This window comes from Indicator indicator, chromosome 16 (genome assembly GCF_027791375.1).
Source record: "Indicator indicator isolate 239-I01 chromosome 16, UM_Iind_1.1, whole genome shotgun sequence".
Taxonomy (NCBI): domain Eukaryota; kingdom Metazoa; phylum Chordata; class Aves; order Piciformes; family Indicatoridae; genus Indicator; species Indicator indicator.
This window is the reverse complement of record NC_072025.1, coordinates 11,725,183-11,738,774: the sequence shown is the minus strand read 5'-3', so window position 1 is coordinate 11,738,774 and position 13,592 is coordinate 11,725,183. Positions and strand designations below refer to the sequence as shown.

Genomic DNA, 13,592 nt, shown 5'->3' with positions numbered 1-13,592 from the left:
CTTATGTGGTACTTCTTTTTTTCCTACCACTCTATCAGTGCTAAACATAATGCATTTATCTTTGGGCAGAGTGGGTTGGTAGCTGCTGTGGGTGGGTGGTCAGCTGCCTGCTCATAACGTTGTGCAGCTTAGCTGTTGGCACATTATTTTGGTCACACAGAACCATTCACCATCAGTACCTGCCAGAAACCAACAAAGCCAGAATACCAGAAAATTAGGAAATGCAACATTTTAGACATATTTTGGCAAAGGAAGAGTGGCAGAATTCATAATTTACTTTCAGTCCAATACGTTTGCTTTTTGTTTCGTATTTTCTGTGGGTTGAATTGGGATCATCCTGGCAGAGAGATACTCAACTAGAGTATGTAACCTAGGGCTGAAACTGACCATAAGCTGCCCTACCCCCAAGTACTGCATTCATGGGTTGATTAGTGGTTTGTCTAAATCAAACCAACCCAAAAGCGTAAGTGAAAACTGACGGGATTTTTTTCCTTCCTGTGATAAGGCTGAGATGTGCGTTTGTCCTGGAGCCGGCTGTAGAGGTGTAGGAGTCTCTAAGGAAGGGCTCGGTGCGTCGGTGTCTGTGCCGTGCTAATTGCTACAACGTGCATCGTTCTGCTGCAGCCTCTAAGGTGAAGCCAACACCGGTGCTACTTTTCCTTATAAGGTAAAAGGATCCTTTTTTTTTTTTTCCCCCTTTTAAGCCACTACATAGATGCAAAATGTTGCATTTCTAGGATATAAACACATTTTCAGAAGGAGGCGCAGGCATCCGCTTCCTGCGATTCTATTCCAGTCCTGTGCTTTAACTTACTCCGCTTCTTAGCGTTAAGACTAGCTCGGACGCTACCGCTTCTGCTTCGGTGTGAACGGGGGACGGGGGAGTAACCGCAGCAGGAGGCGGCATGGCCCCGTCCTCCCTAGCAGGGCTGCATGCTGGCCCCAGTCCCGCGACACCTCCCGGGACAGAGCATCCGCCGGCCCTGGTCTGGCGGTACCACAGGTGATCCTTCCACCGCACAGCCGCCCGGGCACCACCGGTAGCCCCCGGAGCGCCCCGGGTGGCGGTTCGGGGGTGGGGGGACATTTTTATTCACCTCTCTCTCGCGAGAAAGTGTTGCGCGGGCGATACTTGAAGAGGAGAGGGGGGGAGAGAGGAGGGGAAAAAGGAGGAGGAGGAGGAGGAGGAGGATGGGAGGGAGGGGGCAGCTGGAGCCGCAGCTGGAGGAGCGGTGGGTGCAGCGGCCGCAGCTGGAACAGCAGCGGGAACGGCAGGCGGCGGCGGCGGCTCCGACTCCAGCGGGTGCGCGCCCCTCTCAGCGAGCGGGCTTCTCCTGGGGCGGGCGGGATGACCGCGGGGCTTAATGCCAGCGTCAAGCCCCGGCCGGGCACCGCGCTGCAGCCGCCGAGCTGCACAGCTCGGGGGGCCGGGGAGGGCTATTGCCCGGGAGGCACTCCCAGCCCCGGAACGGCTCCGCGAGTGGTGTCGGCGGCCGCTGGCAGCCCGCTGCAGGAGCAGGAGTGCCCCAACGGATGCTGTGAGGGAAAACAAGAGTCCGAGCAGACCCTCGCCATTCCCCCGCGGGCGGGCGAGCGCCGGGGCTCGCCGGGGGCCCCGACGGCGGCGCGGCGCGGGGGTCAGGCGGCGCGGGACGGCCGCGCCCGCTTCTCTTCGGCCCCTAACGACCTCTCTTCTTCTCTCCCGGCGCAGCTCGCCTTGGAGAGGCTGGTCGCAGGCAGGGCGGCGAGGACCGGCGAACTCCGGTGGCGGAGAGGAGGCGGCGGCCGCTCGCAGCCCGGGACGCGGGGGACGCGATGTGGCGGGGGCGGCTGCTGGGGATCGCCTTGGGAGTTGCTGTGCTGTGGGCGTCCCAGGCGGGCGCCGCCGCCGCCGCCGGGCACGCCGAGGGAGTGAGCGCCAGGGAGAGCCGGGTCAGCCGGGCCAAGAGGCGAGGGCACGGCGGCGGGCACGACGCGCTTAAAGGGTAGGTGCGGGACTGGCCCCTCTCGGGGTGTCGCGGTGCGGGGAGCGGCCGCAGGTTTGTCGGGAGGTGCCTGTGGGCATCTTTATCTGCTGCCTCTTCCCGGTAGGAGCTAGTGGACGCGGCAGAGCTCCCCGACATTCCTTGGGGCTACCCCTGAACTGGGGCTGGTTGGGCCGGGGGCGCAAGGCACCACCGCCCGCAGCGTCAGGGAACGGTGTGCAGAGTTCCACCGCCTTCCAGGGACCCCCCCGCGGGGCAGGATGCTGGATGCCTTACGTGTTGCCTTGCTTCGTCTGTGGGTGGGTGATGCTTCGCGAGGATGAGCCTCACCAGCTCGGAGGTTGCTAACTTAGCTTCGGGGAAGGACCCAAGTAAAGGCTTCTGCGTTCCTCCCGCGGCCCCTGATTTGCATAAGGCAGAACAGCGGCGAGGGCTCGAGACCACAGCATGCACTGCCAGTTAGCTGCACTCTCTCCTTAAACCTTTGGCGATGTGCATCTTCTCTTGAGCTCAAGTGGTCTGTCTTTGCTTAGAGTTTAAAAACATGATCAACATTGTGGTGCATGCTCGGCAGAGTGGGTGTTTTTTAAAGGATAAATCTGCATCAGGCAAAATTTCCAATTCTAATAGAACACCTTTCCAATGCAAAAACAGTTTTTAAGACAACTGAAAGGTATTGCATGTGTATGCAGTTGAAAATTTAGTTTGCTGTAAAGGTGAAAAGCTTGCAATGTTGATTTGAGAAAAAAGAAAAAAAAGGTTTCCTTTTTCAGGTATTCCAATGCACCTTTTCAGCCCATAGCTAGATTTGCCATTCATCAGGAAGAGGGCAAATGCAGCAAAATTTGTATGGAGCTAGTTATGCTTCAGTAGGAGATGCAAGGTGTTTTTTTGTTTTCTTTTGTTGATAGCCTCAAGAAGGAGCTATCACAACTTTATTTATAGAGGCCTTGATGAATATGCTTTAATTTCTTGTGAACTTCCTTGTATGTGTGTAGTACTTTTAATTTCTATTAAGAAAGATTGACGATCTTGGCTTTTATTTATGTTTGCCTGATTGGAGAAGGTTTATACTTTTAGGTCCCCATGCTGTAGAAATGGACGAAAGCTACTGATATTGTTTTTCAAGAATCTGATTTTGTAGGGTAAGGCTCTAATTTAATTTCTTTACACCTTGTCACAAGAGAAAAGTTGATCAAACTAGATCCTTCCTGTGACAAAAAATAGATGGCAAGGATGGCATTTGGTAAAATTTGTGGGACTAATTGCAGGCAATAAAAGATGATAAGGAAAAATATTTACCAGAAAAGTGCCTTTATTCTTCAGGATGATACAAGAAACTGTCTTGTTATAGAACTCGTGATGTCAAACTGACAAACACTGTTTTGGTATCAGTATAGATTGAGTGTACCGTATAGCTTATGTGCTGACCTGATGGACTTGGTAGGAGGTAGAGGTGCGTTAGCGGAGGATAAAATTTCTTTGGTGAATTGAACTGTTGCTCTAAAACTGTACTGTTTAGAAAATAATAGTAGTACATTGAGGGGTGATATTTCAAGTTTTAGGATCTAAAATGGGTTTGGGTAAGTATTTAGTCTTGTGAGTTGATTTTTACGTTTAGCTGAAGCTTTCCATTTTTTATTTACTTCTAGTGTGTGTTATCCATGAATTACATAGCTACTTAGTAATGTGCATATCTAGACATAATGGCACTATTGATTGCAGGTATTTTGTATCTTGATCAATTATTTGGGATCTTACAGATCTGCGTAAGTGCCCTTGGGAAGCAGGTTCTTAATAGGACATATTAATTTGCTACATGATCTGAGCTACAGTAAAGACAAAATAAATCATTAGTTAGGTTCCTTCTTTTTCTGTTACTCTCATTTGAGGCTGAGTGTAGAGTTCCCAAATTGCTTGGAGGAGACTGTTAAGACACAGTCATCTTGATCATCATTGGGTGAATCCTGGTGGATATTTCCAGTTTAGAAAATTTGAGCACTTCCTAAGGTATGGTACTGTACAATATGAATAAAAAGAGTTGTAATTTTAACAGACAAGGTTGGAACTAATTCTTTGGAAGACCAGATGGAAAACATACTTTGAATGTACAAGAACTGTATATACATTAAGCAAGGAGAATTCATTGTTACTGGAGGACTACAACACTATTTTTTTAAACTTGTTCATCAGTACAAATACATTTGGGAATCTGAGAGTTGTAATACAAGTCATGACAGATGCCAGGAAATGTTATTTTCATGTTATTATAGTTGACTAAGACTTCTTTTTTCTTTTTGCAATAAATTCTTTCTCTGATTGTGGGAGCACAGAGAGATACATTTTAAGAAAAAACCCTTTACATCTAGACTTTTTGTGTGTTAGATTGTAATCAGTATTGAAAGTCCTTTAGCACTGAAAAATATTGAGATTAGTTTCTGCAAATGCTCATTTTATATCTTAAAGTGAATAAGCCCAAGATTGGTTTCAACTATTGTGATTTTTCCCACTTAACGTTTTTTTTACTACAAGCTGTTGATTCCAGGGGATGTTTGCTTTTGTCCTTGTGACCTTTGCCTCATTGTTTATGCCAGTGAGCTGTCAGGACATATAACATGATTCTAGAAGTATATTTTAACTTTAACAATTCCAAATTATTTGGAAATGTTTCTTATGTACTCATTTTAAGACTTTAAGCTTGCTGCTTATGAAATTTAGATTGGTCCAGCTATGAAGGAATTATCAATGAAGTCCTTGTGATGCCATCTGTTTGGTCTAAGGCAATGTGTATTTATGTATGTGGTGCCTATGATTGTTAGAAGGCAATCAGAGTAAAGGCAGTAATTATTTCAGAATATAACTAGATCCTCAATTCGTGGAAATGGTGGAGTCCATTGTGATTAAGCAAGTTAAAATAATAAGTTCTTACTGAGACACTTTTATCCTCTGGATCCCCAACACTTTAACACAAATGTTAATATGTTGTATTATTAGCTATCAAGCCATTGTTCTGCTATCCCTTAAACACCTAAGGATGTAGTGAAAGTTCATAAAGAAGTAAGACCTAGGAAACTGGACGTGAATGGGAAATGTTTTCTAAACTATATATGCTTGAAGTCAACCATTTTTATGTTTGTATCATTTGAATATAAAGTGAAAAATTATTTGATTGGTACACCGAATACAAAAAGTATTATGCTTAAAGATCTTACAATTAATTAGGATTTCCCCTTTTCTGATGGTGCTAGACAAAGACCTCAAACTGTAATGAGGATCAGTCAGTTCTTAATAATATTTTAAGTGATGTTGATCAGTCTCTTCTCAGTATAATGGTCAAAGGAGGCAATTATTTGCCTAACAAATAGCTCAGCAGAAATTTTAAAAGAACTAAAATTTCTTCACGACAGCTGAATTGTGACATGACTCAAACTGAGATGCCAATTAAATGCGTTTGTGCAGGAACGATTTCGTTTCTTTGTTTTTATTGAGTTGAAGTGATAGGGAATATTGCAGAACAGAACAGTAATCTCCAAAATGTTTGGGGTTTTTTGGACCAGTTTCTTTTGGTCATCCCAGATGAAGTCTGCAGGTTGACTGATATACTTACTTAAGTAAACTCAGTTGGGTTTGACCCTTTTTATGCATCACTGCTCCCTGAAATAAAATAAATCTTATAAATCTATAACATAATTCCAGTATTCAACTATATAATTAAGGCTTCTGGTTTTCCTTTTAAACCAATATTTACCACTAAAAGCCTGCTGAAGACAAACAGACTTTCCGTACCGGTAAATATTGGTTTATACTAAAAAACCTCAAGCATTTTTCTTACCACTTTTGGCCTGTAAACCTCTGGCCAGCTGCTGATGCCACACCTTGTCAGTGTCACTCTGTGAACAGACAGTCTGAATACTTGAGAATAAAAATCTGAATTAAAAATACATGCAATCTGCTGTAATACTTGATGTACTGAAGCACTTGCCTGGCTTCCAGGAGGCATGGCTTACCTTCTAGTGCCCTGCACCTTACAGGGTGAAACCTGTATGGAGTATGAAAAACTGTTATGCCAGTGCATCACAAAAACCTGAAGTCTTTGGCAACTACATGGAGAGTTAAGAATCTGCACCACTCTGAGTTTATTTGCCAATGGTTGTAATACTATTTTTTTTTTTTTGCTTTTGTGTTGTCTTTGGAAGTCTGGTTATAGAGTGAAATGAGTTCATAGATCTTGGCACTGTCCTATGTACGTTTCCTTTCAGTAGGACTGTATGATGTGATTTGATGTAGGTGTGACTTTCTCTGGAGACCAGGATAGGTATGACTTTCTCTGGAGACCAGGATGTATGGATGAGGAGTAGAAAGGCAGACAGAACCAAGCAGGAAGCCAGCACAGAATCTATTCTGTGGCTAGCAATAGCTGTTGCTAATACTTGCTGAAGGGGTAATATTTAAAGAGGGAATAACACATTGTTTTTAGTTGTGGTCATATATATATGTCTTTTCCTGGCTGTCACAGTAGTTTTTAATTACATTTTGGAGCATGCTAGTTTAAATACTATGCGGAAAATTTAAATGTGTTTAATGAAAGCTGTCTGACAATAATTTGCACTGAATTGCTCTATCCAGAGCCAGTAGCGATGTGAAGCTCCCATGATAGCAGTCTTCTTGTAGTTCCATGTTGTTCTTCAGATTGAAGAAAACCAGCAAAAAGTAAATAGTATTCAGGCCTACATAATCATTATACTTTCCACTGTATTTCCAGATCCTATCATTTGGACACCATCTCTTTAAAAAAAGGTGTGACCTTAATATTGATTCTGGTTTGTGCTTTATGGAGATAGACTTTTGGGCCTGCATGAAGAGTTAGGGCTCAATTAATTTTGGGCATGCAAGCAAAAAACCGTTTTATGGTTAGAACTTTTGGTGGGCACTGGTGTAGTCTCCCATTCACTGGTGTCTTAGACACACGTAGTTCTGTTACTAACTGCTTAGCTTGTCTTCTTCTCTGTGATCTTTCCTCATACCATGTTATACCTGGACATAAATTGGTTTGAAGTGCTTGAATCAGGCCATGCCTCCCCCAGAAGGCAATATACTTTTTTTACCATTTGATGATAGCAAGTCGCAAATAGAGCAAACAGAGGAAGAAGGTTACAATAAACAGTATAGCCCAGTTCTTGACCTACTGTAAGAAATATGATTGTTTTGGAAATACTGTAAAATTGCCTCAGGGGACTCAGATGAAGCAGATTTCCTGTCAGCAAGCACCACTTGGCCAAGATGACACGTTGGAGATCAGAATAGCAGAACTGTCATTCTTCTTTCTTTTCCCTCTTCCATTTATTTATTTAATTTTATGTATTTATTTATTTTGGTCTGCATAGCTCTTAGCTGTCCTGATATGCTGACCCAGATGCTGCAGGATATGTGACAGCTGGCCAGTGATGGCTTTGTACTTTGTGTACAGGAGTGGAGAATTTCACATTGAGATTGCTACTTTGTGTCCCGTGGTGGGAAGGTACCTTGCTGTCCTCCATCCTGACAAGTCTTATGAAAGATTGATTGTGGCTATCACTTGATATGATATCACAGATATATGCTACAGCTCTTACGGGAAAAAAAAAAAGAAAAAAAGAGAAATATCATGGATTGCACTTGGTTTCTTCCCTGATGTTCCAGGTACCATTTTTGTCCATGAATTTGTCATAGAATTGTCTGATTTTTGTTGTTCAGTCTTTTGTTTCTGGAGGCTTTCAGATCTTGTTGGTATTAGTTGAACTTTTATTGAGGGAGGACAAATGCTGTTCAGACTGTGGGCTTAAAGATTTGAGAATAGCAACCAATGCATCTGTCTGCAGCAAGGTATAGTAATTTTCATGTTGCAGTGCAGGTTTCCTGAGAGAATTGTTTAGAGTAGGCAAAAGAAGCCTCTGACATGTAGCTGGGATGCTAACCACAGCTGCACTTGTCTCAATCAAGAGCCCACTTAACGTTTTTAAGAGTAGACTTCTTCCCTGTCGTTAGCCAGAACAGGGAACATCTTGTGTGCAGTGGTGGTTCCACGAGCTGTTTTCCAGATTCAGTTTGATCTGGGATTGTTAGCCTTGTTGATTGGTTAAGCTATTTTATGTGCAGGTTCACACTGATGTGCCAGTACCTGGGGCTAAGATGGGCTTGGGGATGCAGATCTGAAGTAAACATAGGGCTGCTTTCAGTTTATTTGGGATCAATGGGAGGATGACTGAGTTAGGGTTTGGCAGGGATAATCCATCTGTCAGCTTCATTTACAGTGATCCTTATTGAATAAAATTGCAGCTTCTGTTTTCCTGTGTGCTTATTTTCTTTTCCTGTGTTGTATTGTTCAGCAGTGCTGCTCACAGAGGACATTATCCATCCTGCAAACTCAAATGCTCTATATATGAACTTCCCTATTTCAGGTTTTGGCAAGGGTCACTAACTATATTCATGGACACAGCAGCCTGTGATTATTAAAATAGTAATGTCCAAAATGCAAGACCCAAACTATTTAGCCACAGATATCAGCAGGAAAACTCCCTTTTGGCAGAAGTGTAGTAGACATTGTCTAACGAGAGGTCACCTCTACTTAAGACTTTTGGAGCTTTGGGATCTTAGAATGTGCATATGTGGAAATAGAAGACATTAATAGTTAGGTTTTTTGCTTTGCAATAAGGTCACCTTCAGTTTTGTTCCTCTTCCTCATCTCCCTGCTCAGCCCTAAAGATGAAGAGGATATAGATGCATGTGTGTCACTTTGGTCTTACTCCTCAGACTCAGTAAATATTTTTGTAGAATGGAACAATTGTGGCCTGGTGTGTTTCTGATTAACCATCACACTATGCTGGAAAATAACATTTGTAGCTCTTCAGTCTTGTATTGTGGATGTCTCCTTTGGTTGTTTTCTCATGCATTCTGCTTTTCTCACTTGAGTTTTATTTGTTTGTGTATTTTAAAGGCTTTCAGACCTACTGAACAGCCTCATTCATACTAAGGTTGGTGTGCAGATAGAGATATGAGAAGAATAATTTGCTTTTTGTGACAGTAAAGTTGGGTTCTTTTTTAAAAAGGTAAATTGGGAGGTAAAATGTAACCTGGTAAATTAAAGCCTGTGCCTTCTGGTTTTACTTATAGATTTTCACTGAAGTATGAAGGAGTTCTAGCTTTTTTCTAGAAGAACATTTTGAATGTTGACTTGCTGGAGAATCTGTTGTTTTCCTTTCTACTTCTCATTTTATGAAATGATTCATGACCATTAAAGCCTCAGAAATACCAAATGAAAGCCACAATTCTTTTGTCTACAGTCTTAATCATTTTCATCCTCTTTTTCAAGCTTCCCTGTTTTGCTGGAGGACATCAGAATACCCAGTGATGTTCATCTGAGGTTTCAAACTAATTTTTTTCCTTTCAGGAGCATTTTTCCCCCCTCTCTTTTCTACTTCTTTGTTTTTCCCTCCGGTATTTCATCTTTTTCTTTTCCCTATGTACAGACTAAATTTTCAGTGTTTGCTAGGGACAAGGTTAACTAAAACATTGGGATCTGTATCAACAGGATTTGTCTGTTCCCTTGTGGCAGCCATACTGTTAGCTGGCCTTTTGAAAACACGGTATCCCTATCCCAGCAAGAAGAGAGGCAAAGGATAGGATACAGCCTTTTGCGAAGGGAGGCAGAGAAATGCTATCTTACTAACATAAATCTTCCAGTAGGCTGAGGGAGAGCACTTTAAACCACAAGTTAATGGCCTTGCTTAACACCTAAGGGTGTTCATTCACTGATAAGTACTGATACAAGTGTCAGGTTTATGAGACTCCCTCAGTGCTTGCATTAGCTGCATTTACCACAGCCTCTGGGAAAGCCTCGACGAGGGGCTGGCTAACCTCGGGGCTTGTCTGACCAGCCTGCCCCACACCAGTTGTTGTGCTGCTGTTCAGCTGAGTGCAGTGTGGACTGGCAGAAGTCCTGAGCTTCCCTCTGGGGAGATTTGTTAGAGGTCTCCTTCCATTTATAGCCTTTAGCAGGCTAATGAGTGTGGGAAGTGGTGCAATAGCAGTAGCCTGGTCTTTTCCTGTCTTTCCGTTGGAGTGACATCTAGACAGCTAAGCATTGCTCTAGCACACAGTAAGATGTCTCCCATGGGATGCTAGTTAGTGCTACCAGGGTAGAAAGGCTACGATTTCTTGTCCTATGAATGCACCTTTTAATTTATTTTCTTTAAAAAAAAATATTTATTAAAGAAAGTACCTGCTGGATCCCCTCCTGTTTACCAGCTATGCTTGTCTGGTCCAGCAGATAGTTTTTTTGTGGTGGGCTACTCCTACTTTACATGCCTTATACAGGCATGGAAGTTGAGTGTCAAACCAGACCCACTGACATTCTCAAGTGGAACAATGAGGGAGTGCCAGAAACGCGTCTATCCCTGGCTATGAATGAGAACAATGCCTGGCTGTCAGGTTAGATGAGTCTGACCCTGCAAGAGATGGTCAGATTTTGAGAGCAAGTGTGGAAGAATTCACTTTATGTTAAATGCTGTTGTTGGATTGCTGTATTTAGCTGTCACAGTGTGATGGAAGTTAGGGTTAGAGAAATGTTCAGTATTGCTGCAGGAAACTTCCATGACATTTTGAACTCTTGACTTGCACACAGGCTGGAGCCAAAGATACCGTAGAGCTGCTCAGCATGTTATTTTTTTCAGTTGAGCTGAGCCAGGATTCTGCGACAGCGGTATCCTTACTGTTAGAGTGAGAAATAGTTATCATATTAGGCTCTCTGCATGGCACAAACATCCAGGTTCACTTATTGCACAGTACATCAGATGTGGTCCTTGCTCTGTAAGGTGTTCGTTTGTTTTTGCCTAAAAATTCAACATTCTGCTTTATAGAATAATAGAAGCTAAATTTTGTGTTTGCTCCAAGTTTTGCATTTTTTCCTAGTTTTTCCTTTTATACAATTGAAATAAATAGCTTCAGGAGTCCTTTTAATAATCTTCACTGAATGATGAAAAAGGGCAGAGTGAGTAAAAACATCCTCTATTGGACAACAGAGAAGCAATCCCTGTTTAAAGTATTTGGGGTACCTGCAAATGAGGTTTATGTGGGTTAAATGCAGATTCATGCCTGTCACTTTTGCTCCCATCCCCATAGTCAAGTCTTGCAGTTTCTGGATGTGCTCACTGGAAGTGGTAAGGTCGAAGAACAATGAAGCTTCTTCACTGGACTCTTGTACACAAAGTAGTGTGTTGCAGGTGGCTTGGGAAGGCTGCCTGTTCTCTGCTGTAGCTGGTAGCTGCTGTGTTCTGCTGGGAGCTGGGCTTTTCCTTACTGGTTCTTCTGCTCCATGGAGGAGGAGGTGGGTTAGTAGCACAGCAAAAGGAAGAGCTCTTGGTATTGACCTTTATGCACCAAGTACCTAGTTTCTGTCCTTGAGATGGGGAAGGACATTGGAAGTCTGAGGTCCAACCTCTGCTCTGAACAGAGTGAACTTAAGTCAGATTCCTCATGGCTGTATCCACTTAGATTCAGAGTATCTCTAAGGATGGAAAATCTTGATTCAGTGGGAAAGCTGAGTAAAGCTCCAATAGAGTCAGCACAGCTGGGCCTCTCCATGCTTTTAGCATTTACACTGAGATGCTGAGAAGTTAAGAAAAGTACCTAAAGCTGTTCTACAGAAAAGAAGTTTAGATGTGAATATGTGTCTCTGGAAAGCAACTAGCAAAAGCTATTCCTCTTTACATTTTGGATCCTTAGCTACCATTTCTTAGTGTGTTGGTTATAATCAAACTTAGCCACATTTTTAAGACCAGCCTAACTTTTTTCAGGTGCAGTTTGTAATTCCTTTTAGTTACCAGCGCAGATATGAAAGTACCGCTCCAGCTCTATGTGGAAATGATTGGCAAATGATGCTGGGTACAGTTTTAGCAGGTACCAGTTTTACCTGCCTAAGAAGGAAAATGGGAAAAGACTTTTCTAAAAATAACCATTGGCTGCTACTGATGATTTAAATTGTATCTCTTCTGCCAGAAAGTTGAGTCACTACCTTGTGTTCAACATATGCTAACCACTGCAGCCAAATAGTTAACAGAAGTCCTTCATTAAATGTTTTCTTGCAAGGGAGAATCCCTGTGTATTTTCCTAAGGAGAGGAAAAGTGAGTTGAGGGAGTGATTAGAAACCCTTCTTGGTATCCCTGCATCTCAGCTCAGTTCTAACTGATGCTCAGCTGTCTCTCTTACTCTCTCAGCTGCTTTCTGCCCACTCTGTCTGGTCTCTCTAATTTCTTTGAGAGCCACACTTTGGGTTTGATTCAGCCTGGGTTACGCCAGCACTGGCCAGTGCATGGCAGTGCTGCTGACAACATTTCTGCCTGAAGCGTTGCTCACAGCAGTGCCAGAAACTCTTCCTCCCATGGGAGCTGCAGATGGGCAACACTTTCTTCAAGAGAGGGCTGTAATTTCCTTGAGGGGTCACAGGCAGGGCAGAACAGGGATGTAGAGAATTAGCACACCCCTGGGCAGGCTGCAGCACAGGGCTGTGACTGGGTCACTGCCAGGGCCCTGGAGAGGATGGCCGCAATGCTGGAGGTGCCCTGCAGCTAGCTTCACACAGGGCTTTCAAACATCTTTGCTCCTCCAGCTGCTACCCGATGTGGCTGGTAAGAGGGCACTTCCAATCTTAGCATGATTCTCTTCCCGTGATTCTATATTGGTGTGTCTGCTCCATGAATCCACCCTCGGTTGCTGGCTAATTGCCTGCAGTTCAGGAGAGCCAGGCAGCCAGTCATCCTGCTGAGATGTAGCAAGGGAGAGGTAGGCCCAGGTGGTGCTTTCTGTGAGATGATGTCAGTGTTTCCTCATGGAGAACAGAGAATTGCATGACAGGCAGAGGCTGTGCTGCAGCCACAGCCTGGAGTTGCGCAGCACTGATCCCAGGGCAGAACCACATGTATCCATCTGAAGGAGCTGATGCTGCAGTTCTGCCTAGGCTCCATCCCCACACAGGTGGGAAGGACAGACAAACCTTCACTCTATAATGGGGGTGGAGGTTCTTTGTGGTTGTTCCTGAAAGGCATCCTCTAGTTTGAGGCATGCAGATGCTGTCAGCCAGACCTATTACTTTTAATTACTTATCAGAATGTTGTCATCAATATTAGTAAACACTAATTATCAGAATTTCCAGGTGAACTATTTCTCTGTTGCTTTAAGACTTTTCTGGTTGATGACTAATGTCTTTTGATAATTATTCAACTAATTTTGATACTGAATTTGTACTTGCATATCGTTAATCAAAGACCTAATTTCTTATTTATTTTGGACATCTTTGATGAAACTCTGTGTATCAGTCCTACTGTCTCTCAGCACCATACCATTACAGAAATCCTTCTATACTTTGTAAGTTCATAACTGAGAAGAGTAGGTTTAGATTGGATGTTAGGGAGTTAGGGACAAGTTCTTTGCCATGAGGGTGGTGGAACACTGAAACAGGCTGCCCAGGGAGGTGGTTGAAGCACCATTCCTGGAGGTATTCAAGGTCAGGGTCAACAAGGCTCTGAGCAACCTGATCTAGCAGAGGATGTTCTTGCTCACTGCAGGGGGCTTGG

General features: G+C 43.7%; 1 protein-coding gene across 1 annotated transcript in view; it reads left to right on the top strand.

Annotated features, from left to right (window-relative positions):
* The first annotated feature begins 1,815 nt into the window (after nt 1-1,815).
* Nucleotides 1,816-13,592, top strand: part of FBN1 (fibrillin 1) — a 151,489-nt gene continuing 139,712 nt past the window's right edge. The window contains exon 1 of the mRNA XM_054387954.1: nt 1,816-1,985. Coding sequence (XP_054243929.1) covers nt 1,816-1,985 — 170 coding nt within the window. The remainder of the gene's footprint in view (nt 1,986-13,592) is intronic.